The 26,193-nt window shown below is 43.5% G+C and overlaps 1 protein-coding gene across 3 annotated transcripts in view; it reads left to right on the top strand.

Moving 5' to 3' along the window:
• The window catches only part of PABPC1L (poly(A) binding protein cytoplasmic 1 like), a 65,278-nt gene extending 39,977 nt beyond the window's left edge, over positions 1–25,301 (top strand). For all 3 annotated transcript variants that reach the window (XM_033964022.1, XM_033964021.1, XM_033964020.1), the window contains 6 exons: positions 551–638; positions 6,078–6,203; positions 8,573–8,712; positions 12,317–12,410; positions 18,695–18,825; positions 24,887–25,301. In XM_033964022.1, the coding sequence (XP_033819913.1) occupies positions 551–638; positions 6,078–6,203; positions 8,573–8,712; positions 12,317–12,410; positions 18,695–18,825; positions 24,887–24,958 (651 nt within the window). In that variant the 3' untranslated portion in view covers positions 24,959–25,301. The remainder of the gene's footprint in view (positions 1–550; positions 639–6,077; positions 6,204–8,572; positions 8,713–12,316; positions 12,411–18,694; positions 18,826–24,886) is intronic.
• Positions 25,302–26,193: the final 892 nt, after the last annotated feature.

Here is a 26,193-nt window from a genome sequence, read left to right as displayed (position 1 = left end):
TTATAATTTTTATAGTGTTTTTGTTTTGGATGTTTTTATTACTTTTCTAATAAGCCGTTTGATGAGCTTTTACCCAAAGGATTCAACGTGGGTTACAAGTTTTGTTGTAACGCAAACACTTTGAGATAAAAGTGGGATATTGATATCTGCTTAAATGAAACTAAATACCAAGCCCCCAGAGCAGGGGGTAGGGAACTCCGGTCCTCGAGAGCCGTATGCCAGTCAGGTTTTCAGGATTTTCCCAATGAATATGCATGAGATCTATTTGCATGCACTGTGTTCAGTGCATATTCATTGGGGAAAATCCTGAAAACCTGACTGGAATACGGCTCTCGAGGACCGGAGTTCCCTACCCCTGCCCCAGAGCAACAGGGTTGAATTTCATCAAAGCTGGAGCCATTTCTGCCTGGATTTATCCATGCTGTGTGTTTCTACCCACCTTCTCGAATTTCTTCATGCCAGCTAAAAAAAAAACCTTACAAAAGTTTATTTTTAGGGTTTTTTTAATTTCTGAAAAGTAATGCAGATGTTTTTTTTTTCTTTTTTGAAGCCACAAAGTAGAACTTTCTACACTCCTAATCCTATTGCTCCTCTCCGTCCAGCACCTCGGTGGACCACGCACCCATCCAGGCCTCAGTGTAAGTAGGCACAGATTGACTATTATAGACCACAGCTAATTTAAACAAATGAGCTTGTCTCAGATTATGCCTTAATATTGATAATTAGTCCTTGAAATTATTCTGTAATAAAATGTAACAAACCAAAGAATAATTTTATTTTTTTAAATGTATGCACTGCCATTCAGAGATTTATAGAAACAAATATTCTAAGTACTCAAATATAAACCCATCTGAATATAAGCCAAGATAACATTTTTCTCTCTAAAAAGGGGGGAAACTTAGCTTGAAAATAAACCAAGGATTCAAACCTTCCCCGTCTCTCATGTAGTCCCACATTTCTTTCCCTCCCCCCCAGTGGTGTCCAACATTTCTTCCATTACCTCCCTCTCCCAGGTCGGCTGGTGCCAACCCAAAAAGCATTGTGGTTGGCCCATGTTGTGCCTTGAGTATCTGCACTTGATTAAGGCCTGCTGGCTCCTGGCCCCTCCGAAACAAGAGGGTAGGAGCTAACAGGCCTTGAACACGCGCAGGTGCTAAAGGCCCCACACCAGCCAACCACAATGGTTTCTGTGTTTGCATTAACTGACCTGGGAGAGAGGGGGTAAGGGGAGAAATGCTGGACAATATGAAAGGGAAGGAGAGAAATATGAGGCACCATGGGACAGGGTAAAGGTATGACTATAAACGGACACATCAATTTTTGTAATGTGGGGTGTTTTTTTTTTGTTTGTTTTGTTTTGTAACATTAAAAATTCTTTTAAATTTAAGTATATATAGTAACCTAAAGGCAGACAGTAAATTAAACTATAATTTAATTTATACCTGAATGTAACTCAGATTAGAAAAAGGTACTAAATACTTAAAGAAAATAAAATATGACCAGTAATTAAAAATTTAAAAACTTAATAGACTTAGGGGTCATTTTACTAAGGTGCACTAACCGATTTAGTGCACGCTAAATGCTAGGGTACCCATAGAATATATTGGGTGCCTTAACATTAGCACCTTAATAAAAGGACCCCCTTGGGTTCGTTCATAAGTGGCAATAAAGCGAGATTTGAGTTCAAATATGCTAGATCAGTCACACCCATTTCCCATATAACCCCCCCTCTGCCAAAATACTGATTAGAAGCATAGAAAAAGGCAGCAGAAAAGGGCTATAGCCCACCAAATTTGCCCATTCCAAGTATCCCCTCCCCTGAATTTACTCCCTTAAAGATCCCACGTGAGTATCCCATTTTCTCTTAAAATCCGTCACGCTGCTGGCCTTTATCACCTGGAGTGGGAGTCTGTTCCAATGATCCACTACTCTTTCGGTGAAGAAGTACTTCCTGGAGTCGCCATGAAACTTCCCTCCCCTGACTTTCAGCGGATGCCCTCTGGTGGTCGAGGGTCCCATGAGCCAGAAGATATCATCTTCTGACTCGATGCGTCCCGTGATGTTTCAATCATATCTCCCCGTTCTCTTCTTTCCTCAAGTGAGTACAGCCGCAATTTTTTAAATCTTTCTTCATACGTGAGATCCTTGAGCCCCAAGACCATCCTGGTGGCCGTTCGCTGAACCGACTCGATCCTGTGAAATTGTGTGATCTGTTAGAGGATGGTGGTGGGTGCTACCCAGGCCCTGTGTCGTGCACTTTGAGCTCCACAGCCCTTTTGAACAGTTCAAAGCATGCTGTGGCAGAAGAGGAAGAGACAGCCTGGGAGGCCACAGTCTTTAGTTGTCTTGGCTAGCATTAGAACATAAGAATTGCCGCTGCTGGGTCAGACCGGTGGTTCATCCTGCCCAGCAGTCTGCTCACGCGGCGGCCCCCAGGTCAAAGACCAGTGCTCTAAACGAGTCCAGCCTCACTTGCGTACGTTCCAGTGTAGCAGGAACTTGTCCAACTTTGTCTTAAATCCCTGGAGGGTGTTTTCCCCTATAACAGCCTCCGGAAAGAGCGTTCCAGTTTTCCACCACTCTCTGGGTGAAGAAGAACTTCCTTACGTTGGTACGTAATCTATCCCATTTCAACTTTAGAAAGTGCTCTCTCGTTCTCCCTACCTTGGAGAGTGTGAACAGTCTGCAGGCCAGCATAGGATTATGAGTTGGAATAAATGAGGGATGGGTGGAAGCAAGAGTGAGGGAATTGGAATGGCTGTGGGAGGATAGAATGAGGGAATCAAAGGGGGGGGGGCATCAGGATGGAGAGGGTGATTGGCAAGATCATCTCCCCCCCCCCCCCAACATACACACAGAGGTGATCTTTGTTCCTTTCCTTCACTGAGATTCATCTGGTTAATTTCACCTGTTTTAATGCCTTCCTACCATATTATAGTTGGTAGACTTAATAAGCTCACCCTTAGCATTGCTCCAGACCAGTTCAGATGAGCAGGTTATACATTTTTACCAGCAGATGGCGACTGAAAACCACTGGCCTCAAAGTGAGCCAATAAGTATTCTGTGCAACCCAGCCAGTTTTTATCACTCTCCAGCAGGTGCAGCTCAGCTTATGTGAGCTAGGCCATGGATAAGGGTGTTGGAGGGGACTCTAGGAAGTTTCCTCTGGACTTAAGTCTAACTGAGTATTAAGTGAGGTGTGGGGGGGGGGGAAGGGGGAAAATCTTCTTAAGCTGCAGTAAAACTGAGGACAGGCTTCTAGGGTTCCTAGTTTTAGGGGTGCCACACACAGGGAGGCTTTAATCCCCCCACCCAACTTGGCATTCTGTCAGATTAGAGGAGAGTGATATTGTACCTTGGTTTCCCTTTCCTACTCCTGGAGGGGGAACTTAGAACCGGTGTAACCTGTCCAATTATTCAAAAGAAAAGAAAAAGTAAAACAACACAAAAAAGTGAAATAACACAAATAGACCATCCGAGCATGTGGGGAAGGTGAGGTTCAGAGACTTGGGGGGTGGGGGAGGGGGAGTTGCAGTCTTGTTGCCGCTCCTCTACTGCCACATATATCTTTGCAGGGAAGAGAGGAGGGATTTCAGTGTCTTGCTGTTGATGCATCAGGAGTAATGACTCTCTTGCAAGTTTTGAATTGGCCTGTGTGCAGAGGGAGGCCACGGAGTTTGGTGCTGAGCCGGCATCTGGCAGCAAGATTATGGTGGAAAGCAGAGCTGAGTGTGTGGGAGTGGTGCCAATTTTAGCAGGAACCACAGCCATCTTGGATTCCATTGCCAGCACAAAGAATCCCTGTGTCTAGAGCCAATTGAGCTGCGTTTCACAGAACACCATGCCACCTCTACTCTACCTCGAAAATTCACTCGATAAATTCAAGACTAAACTAAAAATGTTCTTATTCCAAGACACATACCATAGCATCTAAATATTTCCTTTCCAACAGTTTGCAAAATAAACACGAACCACTTTTAAAGAAGCGATCCCCATTCCTGGTGTTTTATCCTTCCCTCCCCTTTTCCTTTAATTCATTTGTTTTTAATGATGTAATTATTAACTTTCCCCTCAAACTCATGTTCGTATTTGTAATTTGTCTATTTAATTTTCACATTCTCCCCCAGAAAAATTTATTTTAACCTTTCATTTTTAGCATTGTAAACTGGCCAGGTGCACGTCAATGGTCGACATATTAAAATTAATTAAACTTGATCCTATAGGTCTTCTGGATGCTTTCCCTGGTGGGGTTTCCACTGGTGTTTTGTTTCTGTGTTTGTATCAGGCTTTTTGTTTGAGGCAGTTGGCAAGCAAACAGATTCCAGAGCAGGAAGTTCTGTGGGAGGGTCCAGAAAGCTCCAAAAGATAACAGCTGTATTGGGATTCCACCTTGGAGAAGGAAGACTCAATTCCCATGTGATTTTGAGGGCCTTGAAGAGGATCTGCCCTTACAGGTGGTCAAGATAGAGAATCACTAAGGGGAGGTTCCCTTGGCAGTCCACATTGTCCATCGTGATAGTTGCAAGAGTTCATTATAAATGATTTCTGTCTTATGTTCTGAGGTGGAGGGGTGAAATTAGGACACGAGGAAGTTGAACCCTCTTATAGAAGGAGTGCCATGCCCAAATGGCTGACATTTCCCATGTTCAGGGCTGTGGAGGACTTCATTTTCAGCAAAATTAAATGCACCAGCTGCTGTTTTGAAGAACTGGTGGGTCTTTTCCAGTTTAAGCTTCCTCAGGTGGCTACTTTTAGTCATGGCTGTGACAAAAAGACCATCCTGACCTCTGCTGGGCAGGACCTTTCAAAAAAATGGAGAGACATGAAGAACCAATGGTTCTGCTGGGCCCCAATTGGCTGTGTAGGCCTTTGACAGCGAACTGATTTATCTACATAGAAACATAGAAATAAACGGCAGATAAGGGCCACGGCCCATCTAGTCTGCCCACCCTAATGACCCTCCCCTACCTTTGCCTAGTGAATAGAACCCACGTGTCAATCCCATTTGGCCTTAAAATCAGGCACGCTGCTGGCCTCAATCACCTGCAGTGGAAGACTATTCCAACAATCAACCACCCTTTCAGTGAAAAAGAATTTCCTGGTGTCACCTCGTAGTTTCCCGCCTCTGATTTTCCACGGATGCCCTCTTGTTGCCGTGGGTCCCTTGAAAAAGAAGATATCTTCTTCCGCTTTGATGCGGCCTGTGATATACTTGAACGTCTCGATCATGTCCCCCCCTCTCTCTGCGCTCCTCGAGCGAGTATAGCTGCAGTTTGTCTAACCGTTCTTCGTACGGGAGATCTTTGAGTTCCGAGACCATCCGGGTGGCCATTCTCTGAACCGACTCCAATCTCAGCACATCTTTGCGATAATGTGGCCTCCAGAATTGCACACAGTATTCCAGATGGGGCCTCACCATGGATCTATACAATGGCATAATGACTTCCGGCTTACGGCTGACGAAACCCCTGCATATGCAACCTAGGGCTCTCGTATCGGAAAATCTTGTTATGGTAGGGGCCCAAGAAGATTAAGGATTCATCTCTGTATTGTTTTATTGCTTGGTTCTTGAGAGGGTACTCCAGCAAGTGCTGGGTGAGTCTGGTAGCACTATAGAAATCTTTAATAGTAGTATTAGTGCTTAGTGCTAGAAAGAAATCCATTGCCCTAGCATACATCTGTGTCTGGAGAATCTTCAAAGTGTGGTGCTCTAAACATCAGAAGTTCTCCTTGAGAGTTATCAGTCCTTGAATGTTTTGGAGTCTTGATGGTTTGGATAAAGGTTTGGCCTTGTCCTCTCTGAGACAACAGAATTCAGCTTTAGCTTGTTATTTGGGTCCTGTCCTAGGTAAACTGTTGGCTTTGCATCCAAGTATTGTCATTGTTCTAAGGGGTTGATCGAGATGCCTTTCAAGCTGAATTCATCGGGGAACTTTTTTTTTTTTTTTTTAAGAATTGTCCAAATAATTTCTTTTGTGAAAATGTCAATTTTCATTTTGTGGCTTCTTAGAATGATAAAGTGTTGTTATTTTTTTTTTTTTGTTTTTTTTTTTTTTTTGTTTGTTATATTGTTACAGTGAACTACCATACAGGCGCTCCAGTGATACGGACGTCTGCTCCGAGACGAATGCCTGCCAATATTAGCACTATGAGGCAGGCATCGACACAGGTGCCTCGGGTTCCGCCTCAGAATCAGCGAGTGGGTGAGTGTGGGTGTGAGGGGAGCAAGTGAACATTTCTCAGTGGGATAAATTAATGCAAAAGTGAGGGATATCTCCCTCTCTTTTCCCTTAAAAAAAAAAAAATAAAAAATTCATCAAGTTTTCCACAGGCAGAGGACAGGGAAATCTTGATGATTTTCATTATGTTCTAAGTCAGAGGTTCCCATCCCTGTCCTGGCGGAACCACCAGCCAGTCGGGTTTTCAGGATAGCCCTAATGAATATGCATGGGGAAGATTTGCATGCCTTTCGCCCAGTGGCATAGCGAGGGTGAGAGGCGCCCCTTCCCCACCCTCTTCTCTGCCCCTCATCTGCTTAACTACCTCCTCCTGCCCCCCCTTCCCTTCCCCCACACCTCTGCCCGTGCCAGCATCTGCTCTTCCTCTGATGCCGTTTCCTAGACACAGGTCCAGGAAGTGATGTCGGAGGAAAAGCCCACGCTGGTGTGAGCAGTAGGTTGGTGTTGCCGCTCGTACCAGGAACATTAGATGTACAAGGGAAGGGATGCAAGGCAGGAGCAGGGGGCAGAGAGAAGGACAGGTGGCACCTTACTATGCCACTGCTGTCACCTCGATTATATGGCAGTCTCTCTCAAGCATATTTATTAGGACTATCTCGAAAACATGGCTGCCTTGTGGTCCTCCAAGACAGGGTTGGGAACCACCGTTCTAAGTTTTTTGCAGCACACTCAGCTGAGTTTGCTTTGGTGAATAATTTTGTTTGTGTTGACAGGTTTAGAGTACAGTGTTCCCCCGGTCGTTTGTGGTCAGCGGTTCGCGGTCCCAGTCATTCACGGTATTTTCCGACCACGAACCGCCAACAAGGTGAGGAGAGCTGGAGAGGCAGGAGAGAGCAGCCGGAGTGCCGATGAGTGCAGGAAATCACTCGCTGTATGCTCCGACCGCCTCTTTCTGCACTAAGTCAGGCCTTATCCAATCAGGAGCTGTTTTGACATGCAGCTCCTGATTGGTAAGGCCCGACTTAATGTAGGAAGAGGCGGTTGGAGCATACAGCGAGTGATTTCCTGCACTCGCCAGCGCTCCGGCTGCTCTCCCCTGCCTCTCCCGCTGCCCTCTCCAGTCTCCCCCCTTGAAAAACCGTATTCACGGTTTATCAAGATTTGCGGGGGTTCCTGGAACGGAACCCCCGCGAATATCAGGGGAGTACTGTACAGATAGACTCTGACCAGTGATGTCAGTGCACACCAAGTCACAGCCCTAATATGTGTGTGTGTGTGAGAGCACCACCGATGGGCATGGTCCGATGTGGTTTTGGTCATTCTAAAGTAGGGTCATGTACTGTTCAGATTGGGGCTTTCCAAACCTGTCCTGGGAACCCCACAAGCAGTCGGATTTGTAGGATATCCAAGACTAATATTCATGAGAGATGGCATGCACTATCTCCGTTGCGCGCATGTTTTATCTGGATTTCCTGAAAACCTGCCTGGCTATTGGAGGATTCAGGGCAGGTTTGGGAAGACCCCGTTCTAGACGTAGCCAATTTCAGTAGAGTTTATACCTTCCAATCACTCATAAATTGTTATTGGTCTAATAAGTACAAGCTATTAACCAAGATAGTCTCCTTTTACTCCATAGCCTGAAGTTTTATCCTTTTCTCTTTTCCACACCTCAGATTTTATCATAATTGTCCTCTCGTTCTTTCCTCATGTTCTTATTTGATGTTGGTTGTTTTTGTCTTTGAATTGGTTTGTTTCTTAATCCTCCTTTTATACGAGTTTGTAAACTGCATAGATTTTAACCCTGGTTTTAAATTTGCGGTATATTAATAAATTGAACTTGAACTCAGGGTATTTATCCATTCTCGAGCCTGTATATTAAAAACCTAACCCTGTACAGCTTCTCCTAAACCAGTGATAAAACCGATCCCTTAAAGCAGGGGTAGGGAACTCCGGTCCTCGAGAGCCGTATTCCAGTCGGGTTTTCAGGATTTCCTCAATGAATATGCATTGAAAGCAGTGCATGCAAATAGATCGCATGCATATTCATTGGGGAAATCCTGAAAACCCGACTGGAATACGGCTCTCGAGGACCGGAGTTCCCTACCCCTGCTTTAAGGGATCGGTTTTATCACTGGTTTAGGAGAAGCTGTACAGGGTTAGGTTTTTAATATACAGGCTCGAGAATGGATAAATACCCTGAGTTCAAGTTCAATTTATTAATATACCGCAAATTTAAAACCAGGGTTAAAATCTATGCAGTTTACAAACTGGCTCTCGAGGACCGGAGTTCCCTACCCCTGCCTTAAAGTATTTGACCAAACCATATGTCTGTCTCCTGATTCCTAAAAATATTGACCAAACCACTTATTACAGGGATTTATTTTGTTTGCCAGTCAATATAGGCACGCAGACGGTTGGTGCTCGCACAACTGTGACCCCCACCCAAATTCGTGTTGTTCCTCAATATAAGTATTCTACGGCCATGCGGAACGCGCAGCAGGTGGGAAGTGGAATGCAGATCCCAGTTCAGCAGGTATGGGACTGGGTTGCATCTTGCCTAGAGGGCAGCTGAGAGACCTGAATGCAATGGTAAATAGTCTCAAGCATAAGAATGGGGTTGGATGGACCTTGAATATATATATATATATATTCAAGGTCCATCATTCCATGTTAATTGCATTTCATATGTTTATTTGTGGATTGTGGGGGGGTTTTGGTTGTGTTTGGGATTACTTGTTTAAACTGTTCTAGGGGACCCCACAGCCAGTCAGGTTTTCAGGCTATCCGCAATGAATATTCATGAGAGATGTGCACTCACTTTCTCCACTGCATGCAGATCTCTCTCATGAATATTCAGTGCGGATATCCTGAAAATCTGACTAGCTGGGGGTTCCCCAAGGACAGGTTTTTGGGAACCACAGGGTTACAGCATGCCTTTCCCATGATAATGTTTACCCCTATTTTTAATGAATTTATCATATAGTATCGTTTTGGGTTCCCCCCCCCCCCCACCCCTGGGCTAGAGTTTTGGATTTATGAAGCACAGTGATCTTGGCTAAATCTTGCTTTTAATTCTTATTATTTAATGATATTGTAAAACACTTTGACTTGCTTGACAAAATAGTCAATATATCAAATGCAACCCCCCCTTCCCCCCCAATAATGCAGGCTTTAGCATGAAAGAAATGCATGCTAAAACTGTTTTCAATATAGTGCACATTTCATACAAATGCTTGGAAAGACCTACACATGTAATTCTTTCAGTGCAGGAAAGTGTGCTAAACTCTGCTGCTTATTATTAGTTTAACTTTGTTACACTTCTAAAAACATAATACCCTGTTTCCCCGATGATAAGGCAGGGCCATCAAATAAGACAGCCCCCCCCTTTTTAGAAAAAAATGTAAAATAAGGCACCCCCCCCCCGCAAATAAGCCACCCACCGATACCTGCGCTTACCCGAATCGGGTGGTACGGTGGGTGACTCTGTGTGGTCCCTCCGTCTACCGTATTTGCCTCCATGGCTGCGTGCCGTGCCTCGTCATGAAGTGAAGAGGAGGAAGTGACAGGACTGCAGCGCGCGCACGTGACTCCGCGCCAGGAAACACAGGCAGCTTCCCTCATCCCTCCCTAACGGAGACTGCAGGAGTTTGTTCACGGCCAGAACATCCAAAAGTGAGACACGCAGACAGGTTTCTTTTGCTGTGAGCAATACCACTTACTGTATATAAAGCCTGTTTAAAATGCATACGGTATATAAACAATGGTTTCACATTGTCAAGTCCCCTCTGATGCTGCACTACAGAATAATCTCTTTACTGTGTTTCCCTGATGGAGAACATCGGGGACATTAAATGGTACAATATATGGTAGGATGGATAAAGCTGGCCATACATGGTATGATTTTTCGGCCGACCGATTCTTCAGCCGTCAAATAAGACAGCCCCCCCTTTTTAGAAAAAAATGTAAATAAGGCATCCCCCCGAAAATAAACCCTAGAGCATATTTTGGCCTTCCAAAAAAAATAAGACAGTGTCTTACCATCGGGGAAACAGGGTACCAATAATCACAGGATACAATTTACAGCATGAACAGGATGAAAAACTACGTATTATTTAACTGAAACCCCCTCCACCGTCAGCTTATCAGCAAACAATTGTCCTAATTAAGAGTAGAATACTAAGAACAGATGAGAAAATAAATTGAAAAGGCACCATTCAAAGGCACGTGCAATGCGCAGTCCTATGTCAAAAACTTCCACTCGGCCTCGCTTCTGGACAATACGTTTATTCAAAGAATATGCATTCCACTTAGCACTCCTCAGATGGGTCGTCTAGGATAGAGTTACGGAACACCTGTCCCAGGCTGCTTCTCGTTGTATAGATGCCAAACAGGGCAGCACCACTTTAACCACATGCTGGGGAAGGGTGAGAGAAGTAGAGAATGACACCGGGACAACTTTGTCCCTGCCCCATTCCTGCAAGCTCTGTCTTAACCACACAAGACTCGAACACTTAGGATTTTTAAGTGTTTGAGGCTAGTGCAGATGAGGACGGAGCTTAGGCATTGGTGGAATGAGGCATTATGACATCACAGTCTGAGCTCTAGAATGTTGCTACTTAGGATGTTAAAGTGTTTGAGGCTAGTGCAGATGAGGACGGAGCTTAGGCATTGGTTGAATGAGGCACTATGACATCACAATCTGAGCTCTAGAATGTTGCTACTTAGGATTTTCAAGTGTTTGAGGCTTGTGCAGATGAGGACGGAGCTTAGGCATTGGTTGAATGAGGCACTATGACATCACAATCTGAGCTCTAGAATGTTGCTACTTATGATAAAGTGTTTGAGGCTAGTGCAGATGAGGACAGAGCTTAGGCATTGGTGGAATGAGGCATTATGACATCACAGTCTGAGCTCTAGAATGTTGCTACTTAGGATTTTCAAGCATTTGAGGCTTGTGCAGATGAGGACGGAGCTTACAGGTCTGGCGAAGGGACAGCGACAGAGCTGCTTGAGCGCCCACTTCCCACGTGCCTCTTGAAATGTTTGTCGGCATGCGCAACATCTTCCACCTGCTGCTCACACCGGCCTGGGCTCCCTTCCGACATCACGTGCTGGTCTCGTGCCCAGGACGTGTCGTCAGAAGGGAACCAAGGCTGGCACGAGCTGCTCATGCCGGTGAACATTTCAAGAGATGTCAGGAGGGTGGAGGAGAGGAATTGGTGCCCCAGGGAGACAGCACCCAGGGCAGTCCGTCCCCCTCCCTTACTACTTCCCTGGGGAGCAGGATTCCAGTGGTCACTGGGGCTTTTAAGAGGGTAGGCTTTGGAGCCTACTGGGCCACCATAGATTCAAGACCTCACACTAAATAGTTTTCCTACCTTTTTAAGGGGGGGGGGAGGGAACCCCATGAAAAGACTTTATTACTGTGAGCGCACAATGAAATATGCATCAAGATTTTGACCCTTATTTATTGTGGTTTCTCTGTGAAACTCATGTAATACTTTGTTTATAGCATATCATTAGCTTACTGAATCAGAAAACCATGCTAAACATAACGCAGGTGATTCTTTGCGTTTTATCGCATTGGGGCCAAGGTCTGTGGTCTTGGTATTCAAACTTTGAACACAAGGCTGAGCTTTTCCATGACCCGCGTTGTACGGGTCATAAAATTCAGCCTCGAATTGTACCTTATCCTGGTACAAACCATACTAGGTTCTTAGATCTACAATAATAATAAAAGTAATAACAGTTTATATACCTCAGGACCGTGTTCTATGCGGTTTACAATGATTAAAAAATGCTACAAATTGAGTGAGATGAGAGATACTGAGGAGCTGCACAGCAAATACACTTATAAGAGAGATCCTGAAGTTTAAGCTCACACCACAAGTCGCCATTTGACCTTGAAAAGATCAATTACTGTTCTTTTTTTTTTTTTGTTTGTATAAGTGTTTTTCAGTAACATAAGCGCTACAGCATTTAACAGTAACAGAAGCTAGTTAATGTTGGAGGACTCTGATGAAATGAAGCTGAGCTAATAAATATAAACCTTATTTTGTAGCAAAAATAATGTGAAAAGTAATTGCTGAACTTCTCACAGCAGAGTGTTTTTGTATTTTTTTCCTCTGCTGAACTAGATTTTGGAGCCGGCTGTTCTGGTACAAGGTCAGGAACCACTGACTTCGTCGATGCTTGCTGCAGCTCCCCCCCAGGAGCAGAAGCAGCTACTAGGTGAGTACAGCTTGAGAGCTATATTTCAAAGCAGGTATCTGCAAAATTAGTTGATTTTTAATCCATTTGCAAAGATGAGAAGATTGATATTGCTTCTCAAACTATTGAGGTAGATTTTATTTTGACAAGAGCATAAGAATGGCATTACAAAGGATTGCATGCTCCAATATTAAGATTTTGCTGTTGAGATAGCATGTTAATATGAATTATTTCCATTTATCCACCTTCCCATTCTCTCAAATTGGATGCAGAACTTAAAACATAATTTATAGAAAAATTCATTTAAAAATTAGATAAATTACATATCAGATTACTATTTTATAAAGCCATCATCGGTGTCAAAACCTTACTACTGTTAAAACCTGTGGGTCTAACATGTGGCCTCTCAAGGGTTTTCCTATATGATTTATCGAAAGCAGACAAAAAGGAACACCCGACTACATTATACCAGTTGCCATCCCTCTCATCTATGTCACAATATCCCTGTAGGACAATTTTTGCGGTCGCTTGGAATTTGTTCAACAATATAAGCGTTTGAGACCCAGGCAGAAGCTATCCTGCATCTCTTGTAGAGAAAAAAAAAATGCATATAAATGTGCAAGTTGGGCTGAACGAGCTTACTTGTTACATCTCCAACCAAAAGAATCTTCAAGTCGCATTCCGTGCGTTCTACCTTAACTCGTCTGGTATTCGCGAAGTTCAGCAATGTATCTTGAATCATTGGCATGTAGCACAATTGCAGGAGGTGTTTCAGGAACCTCCGCGATTTGCGTTCACTCTTTATCAGTCATATAGCTGAAGAAGGCGTGTTCGCCAAAACATGTACCGTATTGGGTTCTTCTCATTCCAGCCTAAATCAAGACTAAGGGCTCCTTTTACAAAGCCGCGCTGACGGTTTTATCGCACGCACCGGATTAGCTGGAAATCTAGGCCCTAGCGCGGCTTTATAAAAGGAGCCCTAAGCTTGCTGTGTACACATTTGGAATTGTGCTCTTGTATTTTTTTTTTTTTACATTTCATACTTGTGGCTCCCTGTTAGACCGGACCCCGGAAGAAGGTCGTTGTCGTGACCGAAACACGACCCATGTCGGGTGTATGCTACATTTGTGTTGTATTATTTATGGTTTGTTTTTTTTGTGATATTGGACATTTTACTGTGTATGCATCTGCACCATCTAATATAATAAAACCCAAAGCCGTGCATGCGCACTCCCACTGCGTGCGCCGGTTTTCTGTGAGCTGTAGGGACCCGCAGATAGGAGTGCGCATGCGCGCTAAGAGTTCTGTTTTTCGGTCTGGCCTGCTCCCTGCTCGCCTTGCCGTGTTGTATTTTTTAGTTGAAAGATGCGGCGGTGGCTCCTCTCACGATCCCCGCCTGCGTCGGACTTCCGCCGCGTCTTTCAACTAAAAAATGCAATACGGCAAGGCGAGCAGGGTGCAGGGCAGACCGAAGCTCCGACTTGAACTGCCAGTTGGCCGGCTCCCTTGCTGGAGTTATTTTTCAGTTTAAAGGTGCCGCGGCGGCTCCTGTCACGAGCTGCATCTGCTTCAGAGAAGACTTCTAATGCAGGCAGGGATCGTTTAGAGGAGCCGCCGCGGCACCTTTAAACTGAAAAATAACTCCGGCAAGGGAGTCGGACCGATCACCATGGCAGCCACTCCCCCCCCACCCCCCTCCCGCCCTCTCTCTGTCTGCCGAAAAAAACAAAAAAACCCCCCCAACAATCGCTGCCATGTAGTTGGTGAGGAGAAGAGAGACATGGGATAGCCACTAGAGAGAGAGGCTTTGGGCTGGTGAGAGAAGCAGGCATTGGAGTTCAGGTAGGGGAGAGAGAGTGCATGGATGGGGTGGTCCACCGCCACCTCAGCGAACGAGAGCTAAAGGAACCCCTCCCCTCCCCCGCCAGGAGTGTGCGGGCAACTGACCACAGCTGGATTGAGGAAAGAGCAAGGGATCCCTTAAGTGGCACCGCTGCAAGGCGGTATCAGTGAGGGTCTGGGCAGGGAGAGCGACAGAAAGAAAAAAAAGATAGAAAGAAAGAAATAAAGATAGACAGCGGGAGGGAGAAAGAAAGATAGAAAGAAATAAAGATAGACAGGGCAGGGAGAGCGACAGAAAGAAAAAAAGATAGAAAGAAAGAAATAAAGATAGACAGCGGGAGGGAGAAAGAAAGATAGAAAGAAATAAAGATAGACAGGGCAGGGAGAGCGACAGAAAGAAAAAAAGATAGAAAGAAAGAAATAAAGATAGACAGCGGGAGGGAGAAAGAAAGATAGAAAGAAATAAAGAAAGATAGACAGGGCAGGGAGAGAGACAGGAAGAAAGAGACGGGGGCAGGAGAAAGACAGACAGACATCTATTCTAGCACCCGTTAAACACTAGTTGATGAATAAAACATAACTCTAGATCATTGGTTCCACGGTTTTGTATGCCTTATGCTTTGCATTTTTTCTTTGTGGAACTGTCTTGGTGGCCTTTATTTGCTCTCTTGCCCTCATTCCAGACATATCTGGATTGTCATTGCAACTATTGGCGGACTGAGTAAAAGCCTGCATCAGGAACATCTATTCCAGTTTCTTTTGTTTTTGGATTCTTCACTTACTGTGGACACTCATTGTTTATAAGAACCTACCTTGCTTTATAGATGAGAAATGAATAGGTTATTGATTATGGGAAGAATGATCTATCCCACTCACAGATTGGCCAGAGGAGGTTTTTCTTTTCCATAAAGTTTCTGCCTTTAAGGTATTTAACTTCACTTTGGGATCCTTTTGCTAAGCTGTGGTATAAAGTGGCCTTAGCATGGGTTTTCTGTAAAATGGCCATTTTTCCAATTTTTTTTTTTTTTTTAATTAATGGCATGCATTACTATTGCTATTAGAGTGTGACTGCTAAAATTTTGTAGGTGGTAAGGGCTCATATGATAATTATGCACTAGTCACAGCATGCTAATATAGCTGCACTGATTAGTGCAGAAACTCGTTCAAACCCTCCTCCCCCCCCCCCACACACACATTCTGTGATTAAAATTTAAAAAATGAGGAGAGACAGACCTAGTTTTTCTTGTAACACAGATTTTTTTGGACCCCTGTTAGGTTACAAAGGTTAGCTAGTTCTAAATAAATAGATGCTGGCACTGTCATCTTGATGTAGGGATGTTGGACCATTAGCTTTATTATTGTCTCTTGATACTTAAATTCTGGAAATCCATTTGGGGTCAAATTATCACGATATTGGAAGTTCCATTAGCATTATCACATGATATAATATTGTTTGGAACAATTTTATTACCCAAGAAACCAATTAGTGCAAATCAGAACAAATTACTCCTCATTATAACATAGTAACATAGTAGATGACGGCAGATAAAGACCCGAATGGTCCATCCAGTCTGTCCAACCTGATTCAATTTAAATTTTTTTTTTTTTTTTTTTCTTCTTAGCTATTTCTGGGCGAGAATCCAAAGCTTTACCCGGTACTGTGCTTGGGTTCCAACTGCCGAAATCTCTGTTAAGACTTACTCCAGCCCATCTACACCCTCCCAGCCATTGAAGCCCTCCCCTGCCCATCCTCCTCCAAACGGCCATACACAGACACAGACCATACAAGTCTGCCCAGTAACTGGCCTAGTTCAATCTTTAATATTATTTTCTGATTCTAAATCTTCTGTGTTCATCCCACGCTTCTTTGAACTCAGTCACAGTTTTACTCTCCACCACCTCTCTCGGGAGCGCATTCCAGGCATCCACCACCCTCTCCGTAAAGTAGAATTTCCTAACATTGCCCCTGAATCTACCACCCCTCAACCTCAAATTATGTCCTCTGGTTTTACCATTTTCCTTTCTCTGGAAAATATTTTGTTCTACGTTAATACCCTTTAAGTATTTGAACGTCTGAATCATATCTCCCCTGTCTCTCCTTTCCTCTAGGGTATACATATTCAGGGCTTCCAGTCTCTCCTCATATGTCTTCTGGTGCAAGCCTCCTATCATTTTCGTCGCCCTCCTCTGGACCGCCTCAAGTCTTCTTACGTATTTCGCCAGATACGGTCTCCAAAACTGAACACAATACTCCAAGTGGGGCCTCACCAATGACCTGTACAGGGGCATCAACACCTTCTTTCTTCTACTGACTACGCCTCTCTTTATACAGCCCAGAATCCTTCTGGCAGCAGCCACTGCCTTGTCACACTGTTTTTTCGCCTTTTGATCTTCGGACACTATCACCCCAAGGTCCCTCTCCCCGTCCGTGCATATCAGCTTCTCTCCTCCCAGCATATACGGTTCCTTCCTATTATTAATCCCCAAATGCATTACTCTGCATTTCTTTGCATTGAATTTTAGTTGCCAGGCATTAGACCATTCCTCTAACTTTTGCAGATCCTTTTTCATATTTTCCACTCCCTCTTCGGTGTCTACTCTGTTACAAATCTTGGTATCATCTGCAAAAAGGCACACTTTTCCTTCTAACCCTTCAGCAATGTCACTTACATACATATTGAACAGGATTGGCCCCAGCACCGAACCCTGAGGGACTCCACTAGTCACCTTTCCTTCCTTCGAGCGACTTCCATTAACCACCACCCTCTGGCGTCTGTCCGACAGCCAGTTTCTGACCCAGTTCACCACTTTGGGTCCTAACTTCAGCCCTTCAAGTTTGTTCAACAGCCTCCTATGAGGAACTGTATCAAAGGCTTTGCTGAAATCCAAATAAATTACATCTAGCATATGTCCTCGATCCAGCTCTCTGGTCACCCAATCAAAAAATTCAATCAGGTTCGTTTGGCACGATTTACCTTTTGTAAAGCCATGTTGCCTCGGATCCTGTAACCCATTAGATTCAAGGAAATACACTATCCTTTCTTTCAGCAACACTTCCATTATTTTTCCAACAACTGAAGTGAGGCTCACCGGCCTGTAGTTTCCTGCTTCATCCCTGTGACCACTTTTATGAATAGGGACCACATCCGCTCTCCTCCAATCCCCAGGAATCACTCCCGTCTCCAGAGATTTGTTGAACAAGTCTTTAATAGGACTCGCCAGAACCTCTCTGAGTTCCCTTAGTATCCTGGGATGGATCCCGTCTGGTCCCATCGCTTTGTCCACCTTCAGTTTTTCAAGTTGCTCATAAACACCCTCCTCCGTGAACGGCGCAGAATCTACTCCATTTTCTCGTGTAACTTTGCCGGACAATCTCGGTCCTTCTCCAGGATTTTCTTCTGTGAACACAGAACAGAAGTATTTGTTTAGCACATTTGCTTTCTCCTCATCACTCTCCACATATTTGTTCCCAGCATCTTTTAGCCTAGCAATTCCATTTTTTATCTTCCTCCTTTCACTAATATATCTGAAAAATTTTTTATCTCCCTTTTTTACATTTTTAGCCATTTGTTCTTCCGCCTGTGCCTTCGCCAAACGTATCTCTCTCTTGGCTTCTTTCAGTTTCACCCTGTAGTCTTTTCTGCTCTCCTCTTCTTGGGTTTTTTTATATTTCATGAACGCCAACTCTTTCGCCTTTATTTTCTCAGCCACTAGGTTGGAGAACCATATCGGCTTCCTTTTTCTTTTGTTTTTATTGATTTTCTTCACATAAAGGTCCGTAGCCATTTTTATCACTCCTTTCAGCTTATGACTGGAGTAGCTATGCAACTAATAATGAAAAATTGGAAAAGCTGGGATAACTTAAATTATAGTTTCTGGTTGGAATCCCTATACCAGATTTATAACTTTGAAAACATGTTTTCTTTACAGTTAGGGCACCATAGCAAATTTAAGGAAATTTGGGGCCCGTTAACAAAATATTGTAAGTTATAAATATGAATTATTAATATTATTATTTCCCTTTGAGTCATTAAAGATTGTTATACATGTCCAGAAGGGGGAGGGTTAGGGAGGGGCGGGGCGGGGGGTTAAAACAGTTTTAGATTATTTGTTGGAAAAGAGTGCAACAGATTATATTACTTGATTGTTTATATGTATGCACTTTGTATTTGATGTCAAAAACGAATAAAGAATTTTAAAAAATATATATATATTTTAGCACATGGTTTTCATGTGCAGATAATGAAATTTCCACAGGACAGCAGAACGTATCATGTGGTAAACGCCTGCTAGCGCTTACAGCAATGTAGTAAAAAGGTCCTCTTTGCTTTTGTCATTTCCCTAGATCTGCCAAACAGCAATTCTTTGCCTTAGTAGGAAGATATGATCTGTGGGAAGCAAAGTAGAATCTTGATTGCTCTCATATTGTGCTAATTCCGTTTTTGCTGTGATTAATGGACTAGGTGAACGACTCTATCCTCTTATCCATTCCATGCATTCCGCGTTGGCTGGCAAAATCACAGGGATGCTGCTGGAAATAGATAATTCTGAGCTTCTCCACATGCTCGAGTCTCCAGAATCTCTACACGCAAAGGTATTTTCATCATTTTGTTCTGCATTAAACTAGTGTGCCGTATGTTCTCTTAGGCAGAATTGTCACGTTTTGTAGTTTTGACTTAACACGTGACGATTCTGTTTTAAGAATGTGTTTTCAACATTGCAAGTTTCTGCAGAAAAGTAGTATACAGTGCAAGGACAGGAATCAAATAAACTCTGCGAGCCCATGGTTTTAACCCTGCTTTAAACCCGCGGGTTAAAGCCACGGGCTCGCACTACGGGGAAGGGCAGGAGAGTCGGGGCGGCAAAAGATTTGGGGCAGAGAGCAGGGCGGTGAGAGGAGAGTCGGGGCAGGAGAGCAGGAGAATCCAGGCAGAGATGCAGTCGGAAAGCACGTGAGTGACTGGTCCCTAGCAGTCGCTTCTTTTGTTGATCAGCCAGCCCAGTCGGTGTTCCAGATTTGTTTAGTGAATCGCTGCCTGCCTACATTAGCATGCCGTTCCCCCCTCATTTGTGTGCACGGATCAGATCGGAGGTTGCTCTGCACCAAGGTTATATCCAACTTTCTTGTTACTCTGATCAGCTTCTTTGACAGGGTCCAATCCCTGGATTCCTGAGGGATAAAGGGATCGTGGGATACTGAGGGAGGAGCTGGGATGTAGCACAAGTATAGAAAGCTAACCAGGTAATAAGTATAGAAACCCAACAGGTCGTGCATGTGCAAGACCGGAGGGTTAGGACTTCGATGGGAAGATAGGACTCAATGGGAAACCAAGGTGGCAAGGGGGCCCCTTCTAGTGATTCAGACAGGTCGTGACCTGTTCGGGCCGCCGCGGGAGCGGACTGCTGGGCAGGATGGACCTACGGTCTGACCCGGCGGAGGCACTGCTTATGTTCTTATGGATCTATGGGTTCTGAACCTCTACGTGATAATCTCGGCTTACATATTTTTTTTCTGAAATAATGAGCTAGTTCGTCGGATGGTAAAGCATCTTGTGGTGGTTGGTTAAGATGGCTTATATCAAATAAAGAATTAACCAGCCTCAATAACTCCTGAGTTTAGTGCTTTAGTTCCTATTTAAGTAGAATAAGCTTTTGGATTGGAAATGTCGTGCATGATTGACCAAACTTCCTTTATGGGAATATTATGGTGAACCTGGACATTTAACTTGATTGGACAGGTATGCTGTGTGCATTTGCATATTTGCCAATGAGCAGGAACATAATGGACATGTACATTAAGAAGTTTTATTCCGATGGTCTGGTGACCTGCAGCAGTTCCAGAACAGGGCTTCTAGAAAATTCTACAGCATTCTGATTTGTTTAGAGGTGCATGGTGTTAACAGGATTCCATTCAGCAGGAAAGATTTCTTTAAAATGTAATAGCAAAGAAATTGTAAGAAATTCTTGGATAATGATACCAACAAATAGCTCTGACATAGGTAAAGATGCGTGAAACTCAATTTTACATAGAATATGGAAAAGGGAATTGATACATCTAGGTAGGGATAGGCACAATTTTGTCTGTATTCTATACAGGCTCTGCCTTCAAAAACGTGGAGCGCATGTTTTATTTACTGGTACATCCAGAGGAAGTTGTGGTTTTTAAAGCTGTATGCGGGAAGAGAATGTCCTGTGTTTCTCCAGTTGTACATGGGAGCAAGGAGTTTAAAAAGGTACACCCAGCAGCTTGGATCCTCCAACTTCCTTCTGCACTGCTCCAGACCGCCTGCTGGACCACATCCTAAACTTATACCCAAAGCAGTTGTACCTCATCCCCCTCCCCCCACTGGGCTCCATGATGGTCTAAAGGGGAGCAGGAATGGGCACCTATGACTCCATAAGTGTGGGTTCAAGAGAGGAGGGGGGGGCGGTACCATCACCTTTTTGCGCTGCACCTGTGTGACTTGGATGAGTCTTCTTGATTTTGCAACATGGACTACCTGTCAAGTACTAAGAAAGAAATGGCCAGACTCGTATTGATTCAGAATACAGCGGTCAGATTGATCTATTGGGAGGCTCGTGTCTTGTTAAAGTTGGTCTGTGTCTGTTATAAAGTTATGTATGGCACTGCTCTGTTCTATATAGTCAATAGATTTTCTATCTAGACTTTTTTAGAATAGTGGAAGGAATCGCATTCGTATTGCACCTCATAACCTTAATGTGTTAAGATCTGTCTTCACGATCCTCTGCAGGGCCACCAGGCACTCAAATATCTTTCACAGTGCTTGGCCTTATGCTCCAAATCATCATCGGATCGTCTCCCGTAAATTTGCATTTTTCTTTTTACTTTAACTTATTAGAATAAATATGTACTAAAAGTACTTAGCTGTGTGGTGGTGCTTCATATGGGGGTAGAATCGCCAACATGTTTCACCCATAAAACTTTAAAGGGTTTTATCAAGGCTACCACTCCCTATAAATTAAACAGAGAAAACACTTAGTCCCTGCAATTTACAGCTAGTCATACATACACATTAATATAAGAACATAAGCAATGCCTCCGCTGGGTCAGACCTGAGTTCCATCGTGCCCAGCAGCCCGCTCATGCGGCGGCCCAACAGGTCCAGGATCTGTGCAGTAATCCTCTATCTATACCCCTCTATCCCCTTTTCCAGCAGGAAATTGTCCAATCCTTTCTTAAACCCCAGTACCGTACTCTGCCCTATTACGCTCTCTGGAAGCGCATTGGCTAAGGCTCTTAACATTTGCATCTCCTCTTCCTATAGGCTAAGGCTCTTTGCACCTGCATTGTGATGTCATAGAGCTTTATGGTTATAGAAACCTAGAAACATGATGGCAGATAAAGGCCAAATGGTCCATCCGCAGCATCCACTATCTCCTCCTCTCCCATAAGAACATAAGCAATGCCTCCGCTGGGTCAGACCTGAGGTCCATCACGCCCAGCAGCCCGCTCACACGGCGGCCCAACAGGTCCAGGACCTGTGCAGTAATCCTCTGTCTATACCCCTCTATCCCCTTTTCCAGCAGGAATTTGTCCAATCCTTTCTTGAACCCCAGTACCGTACTCTGCCCTATTACGCTCTCTGGAAGCGCATTGGCTAAGGCTCTTAACATTTGCATCTCCTCTTCCTATAGGCTAAGGCTCTTTGCACCTGCATTGTGATGTCATAGAGCTTTATAGTCATAGAAACCTAGAAACATGATGGCAGATAAAGGCCAAATGGTCCATCCGCAGCATCCACTATCTCCTCCTCTCCCATAAGAACATAAGCAATGCCTCCGCTGGGTCAGACCTGAGGTCCATCGCGCCCAGCAGTCCGCTCACGCGGCGGCCCAACAGGTCCAGGACCTGTGCAGTAATCCTCTATCTATACCCCTCTATCCCCTTTTCCAGCAGGAATTTGTCCAATCCTTTCTTAAACCCCAGTACCGTACTCTGCCCTATAACGTCCTCTGGAATTGCATTCCAGGTGTCCACCACATGCTGTGTAAAGAAGAACTTCCTAGCATTTGTTTTGAATTTGTCCCCTTTCAACTTTTCCGAATGCCCTCTTGTTTTTTTATTTTCCGAAAGTTTGAAGAATCTGTCCCTCTCTACTCTCTCTATGCCCTTCATAATATCCTTACTACCTTTCAATAAGACCTCTCAAACCTCCCTTTCTTACCTATCTGGCTTTAGCCACTCCGACCCAACCATAGTGTCTGATAGAGAATGGCGCGATTACTATGTCTTAATGAATTTATAAACACCCTGTCTCCGTTGGCTGCCGCTGAGCTCCAGCGTCAACGTCTGAGGTTCAATACGAATGTGATTACTTCCACTTTTCTAAAAGTCTAGTTAGAATAATATAGCACTTTCCTAGAGGTTTGAAAGATTTGCCACGGGTGAACAATAGATTTACTATAGCATCGCATAAACATAGAAGATCTCCCACCCTGTTTACTTTTCCATCCATAGAGGGTTGTAAAAGCAAGAAATTTCTTGATCATACTTTAGCATTTCAAGCCGCTTTCCACGATAAAGAATTTCGATCGTTATTGCTTAGAGCTCGTTCTTATAAACATTTTGGAACTCAAGATACTTGGTCTAATAACTCTTCTTGTTCTTCATGATCTTGTTTATACTCTTTTGTAAACCGCGTTGAACTTATGGTTATGTAGTTAACCCTTTCAGGACCATAAGGATCGTAGGCCAATTTTTGTGGTTTTGACGACATTTTTATGGTAAAAAGGGCTTGCAGATGCCAAAAAATTGATTTTTTTGTGAAATATCATTATTTTTATTTAAAAAATCACACTTCTGGCTTATGGACAGTGTGGCAAGTGAATCTTCTCGTCAATCTGGCAACGACGCTAATGAATGAATGTCGGAACCAGTTTGTTTACATAAAGGCAGTATCATATGGAATCCGTACATATCAAATTTAGAACTGTAGACTATCCCAATCAAAATTTATAGGATTTTAAAATTATGGGACAAATATGTCCCTTGGTCCTGAAAGGGTTAAGAAGCACGATGTTATGTTATGTAAAAGCTAATTTGGAAATGTTTCCACGTGTTATTTCCCTTGTAAAATGGAAAAATATTCATCTAGCATTTCAGCCTACCCCAAATTGCCCCTTTAAATCTAAGTGGTGTAATTTCCATGTGTAAATGCTTCTAAAATTGTGGGAGTGTGTGGTGCAGTTAGAGCTACAGCCTCGGCACCCAGAGGTTGTGGGTTCAAATCCCGCACTGCTCCTTGTGACTCTGGGCAAGTCACTTAATCCCCCCATTGCCTCAGGTAAGCCTGCCAGGACAGAGAGGGAAAAATGCTTGAGGACCTGAATAATTTGTAATCCGCACAGAATTTTAGGCTATGCGGAATATAAATTTAAAAATTAATTAATAAATGAATCCCCCCTTTAGTGTGTAAATGTCTTTGAGCATTTGAAGACTATGCCAGTAGCGTTCACTTGTTACCCCCATGGGCTCTCTACTAGAGAGTTGTGCAGGGACAGAAATCCTACCCATCCCCGCCAGGATCTTCTCCGTCCCCACCCGTCCCCGCCAGGATCCTCTCCATCCCACCCATCCCCGTAAGGATTACCTCCATCCCCGCCCGTCTCCATAAAAAGCAGCAATTACTTCTGACAGGATCATCAATTCCACAGTTTCTTTTGTGTTTGCGGCTGCTGTTTTCCTTGTGGAATCTCTTTGGTGGCACCCTTTTTTTGTTTTCTGTTCAGGTAATTAACTTATAAACCCCATCTTTTACTAAGGCTGACGTGTCCATTATATTCTATGGACGAACCCTGCTTCCAAAGCCTTCCATCCCTGTGGGAGTCCCGTTGGCTAGAGGGGGATCCCCGTGGGAGTCCCGTGGGCCAGAGGGGGGTCCCCGTGGGAGTCCCATGGGTTAGGGGGGATTCCTGCAGTCTCCCCACGGGATTCCCGTTCCCGTGCAGACCTCTACTCTCTACTGGAGGTATGTTGTCCCTTAGGATTTCCCCCTTTAGGATGTGTGCTTAGCTGACCTCTGCTGCTGTCCGAAATATTTTTGTTCTCCCAAAGATCCAATTTTATAAATGTTATACACTTAGAATTTCAATGATTCCACAATATAACATACCCTAAGTCTCACTAGTTTGAAGAACTCAAATCCTTTTATTTATTTTAAAAATTTATGAATCACTTAAAACACGTATGAATATTACAGGTTGAGTTGCACTCTTTATGAATAAATGGATTTGAGTTCTTCAAAATAGTGAGGCTTACGGCCTCTTTTACAAAGCCGTGCTAGCGGCTGCCACATGGCAACAGCCCCGAAGCCCTTTAAATCTCTGGGCTTCGGGGCCGTTAGCGCAGCTTTGTTAGAGTCCGTTAGGGTATGTGATATTGCCAAATATTTATGTAATATTTTCCCCTTTGTAAAACAGAAATCGGTATATAGTTGTGTGGCTACAAAATTCTCCTTTCTTCCAAAACACCACTTTCCTTCTTGCCCAAAAACAGTGGGCTATACTCGGCACAGATTATATATCTGTACGTATAGGCTGGAGGATAATGTTCACGGACTTTTAACTAGATCGACTGTCTCCTCTCCTGTCTTGTTCACAACCATTTACGTATGTTTCCAATCTCTTCTGGGCAGGTAGAAGAAGCTGTTGCCGTCCTCCAGGCCCATCAGGCCAAAGGTCAGAAGACTGGTCCCTCCCTTGCCTAATTCAGACGGGTGGATTGAGGTAACCAGTTCACGTTCAAAGGACTTCTGTTCTGATTAGCGTATCTTTATCTGTCTGCATCATGACTAGGACTTTTCTTTGGTGTGCCGTATACTATTACAAATTTCCCTTTTCTTCAGAAAGGTTGCACATCTCAAAATTTAAGAGGAGGAATATAATTATAAAAATAAAAGCAGCAGCATTCGATGCACTAGCAAAGCAAAAATTTTTTTTGTATCTAGCTTGCTGTAGCTGAACCAAATTCTGTTTTCAGACTAGTGTGGAGCTAGCAGTCTAAGGAAACTTAATTTATTTTGTTCAACAATAAAAACTATATAAAGCCTTGGAAACTTGTTTTACTTCATAAGAAATGTAATCGGTGAATGCACGAGGACCTGGTAAGAACGTCAGACAACAGACTCGAAGGTAATTCCAAAATATAAGGAATTTTGACAGATGACCCGTTATATAAACAGAAGACTAGATTAGATTAAACCTACGTGGAACTTTTGGTTGTCGTCTTCTGTAACAGTGTAGTTGTATGTATGTTCTTATAATGAATATAAAAAAGCAGAACAATTGGGTCAAGCTGAATTGTCTTTCTTAAACTATAATTCTACTTAAATCCCTAACCAGTTAAGAGATATTATTGAGCTATAAGGGTTTTAAATGATTTGATGAAATGTTTAAGATTTAGAGGAGATTAGATAATAAGATATTAATAAAGAATAAATTAATGGATTTTGAATAAAATAATGTAATGAATTTATAGTTTAAATACTGGTAGGGAGGACGGTTTCAAGCCGGTGATATCATCAGGAGTAAAGAAATAAAACTCTTTCTTCTCTTGGAAGAAATTCCAATGTGGGAAAAATCACTCCGCAATCTGAGCCTTGTTCCTGTCAGTTTAATTTAAGTAGAATTATAGTTTAAGAAAGACATAATTTAGCTTAACCCTTTAATGGTTCTGCTTTTTTATATTTATTTATTTAATCATTTAGGGCTCCTTTTACAAAGCCGAGCTAGCGGTTTTATCGCACGCACCAGATTTGCGTGCGCTAGCCGGAAATCTACCACCTGCTCAAAAGGAGGCGGTAGCGGCAATTCCCTGCGTTAAGGCCCTAGCGCGGCTTTGTAAAAGGAGCCCTGTTTTCTAATTTATTGTTCTTATAATGAACCTCTTCAAGGTAGTCTCTGGAATTAGAATGCACTGTTTTCAGATGCCCATGTTGGCACA

This window comes from Geotrypetes seraphini, chromosome 11 (genome assembly GCF_902459505.1).
Source record: "Geotrypetes seraphini chromosome 11, aGeoSer1.1, whole genome shotgun sequence".
Taxonomy (NCBI): domain Eukaryota; kingdom Metazoa; phylum Chordata; class Amphibia; order Gymnophiona; family Dermophiidae; genus Geotrypetes; species Geotrypetes seraphini.
This window is presented reverse-complemented; position numbering and strand designations above follow the sequence as displayed.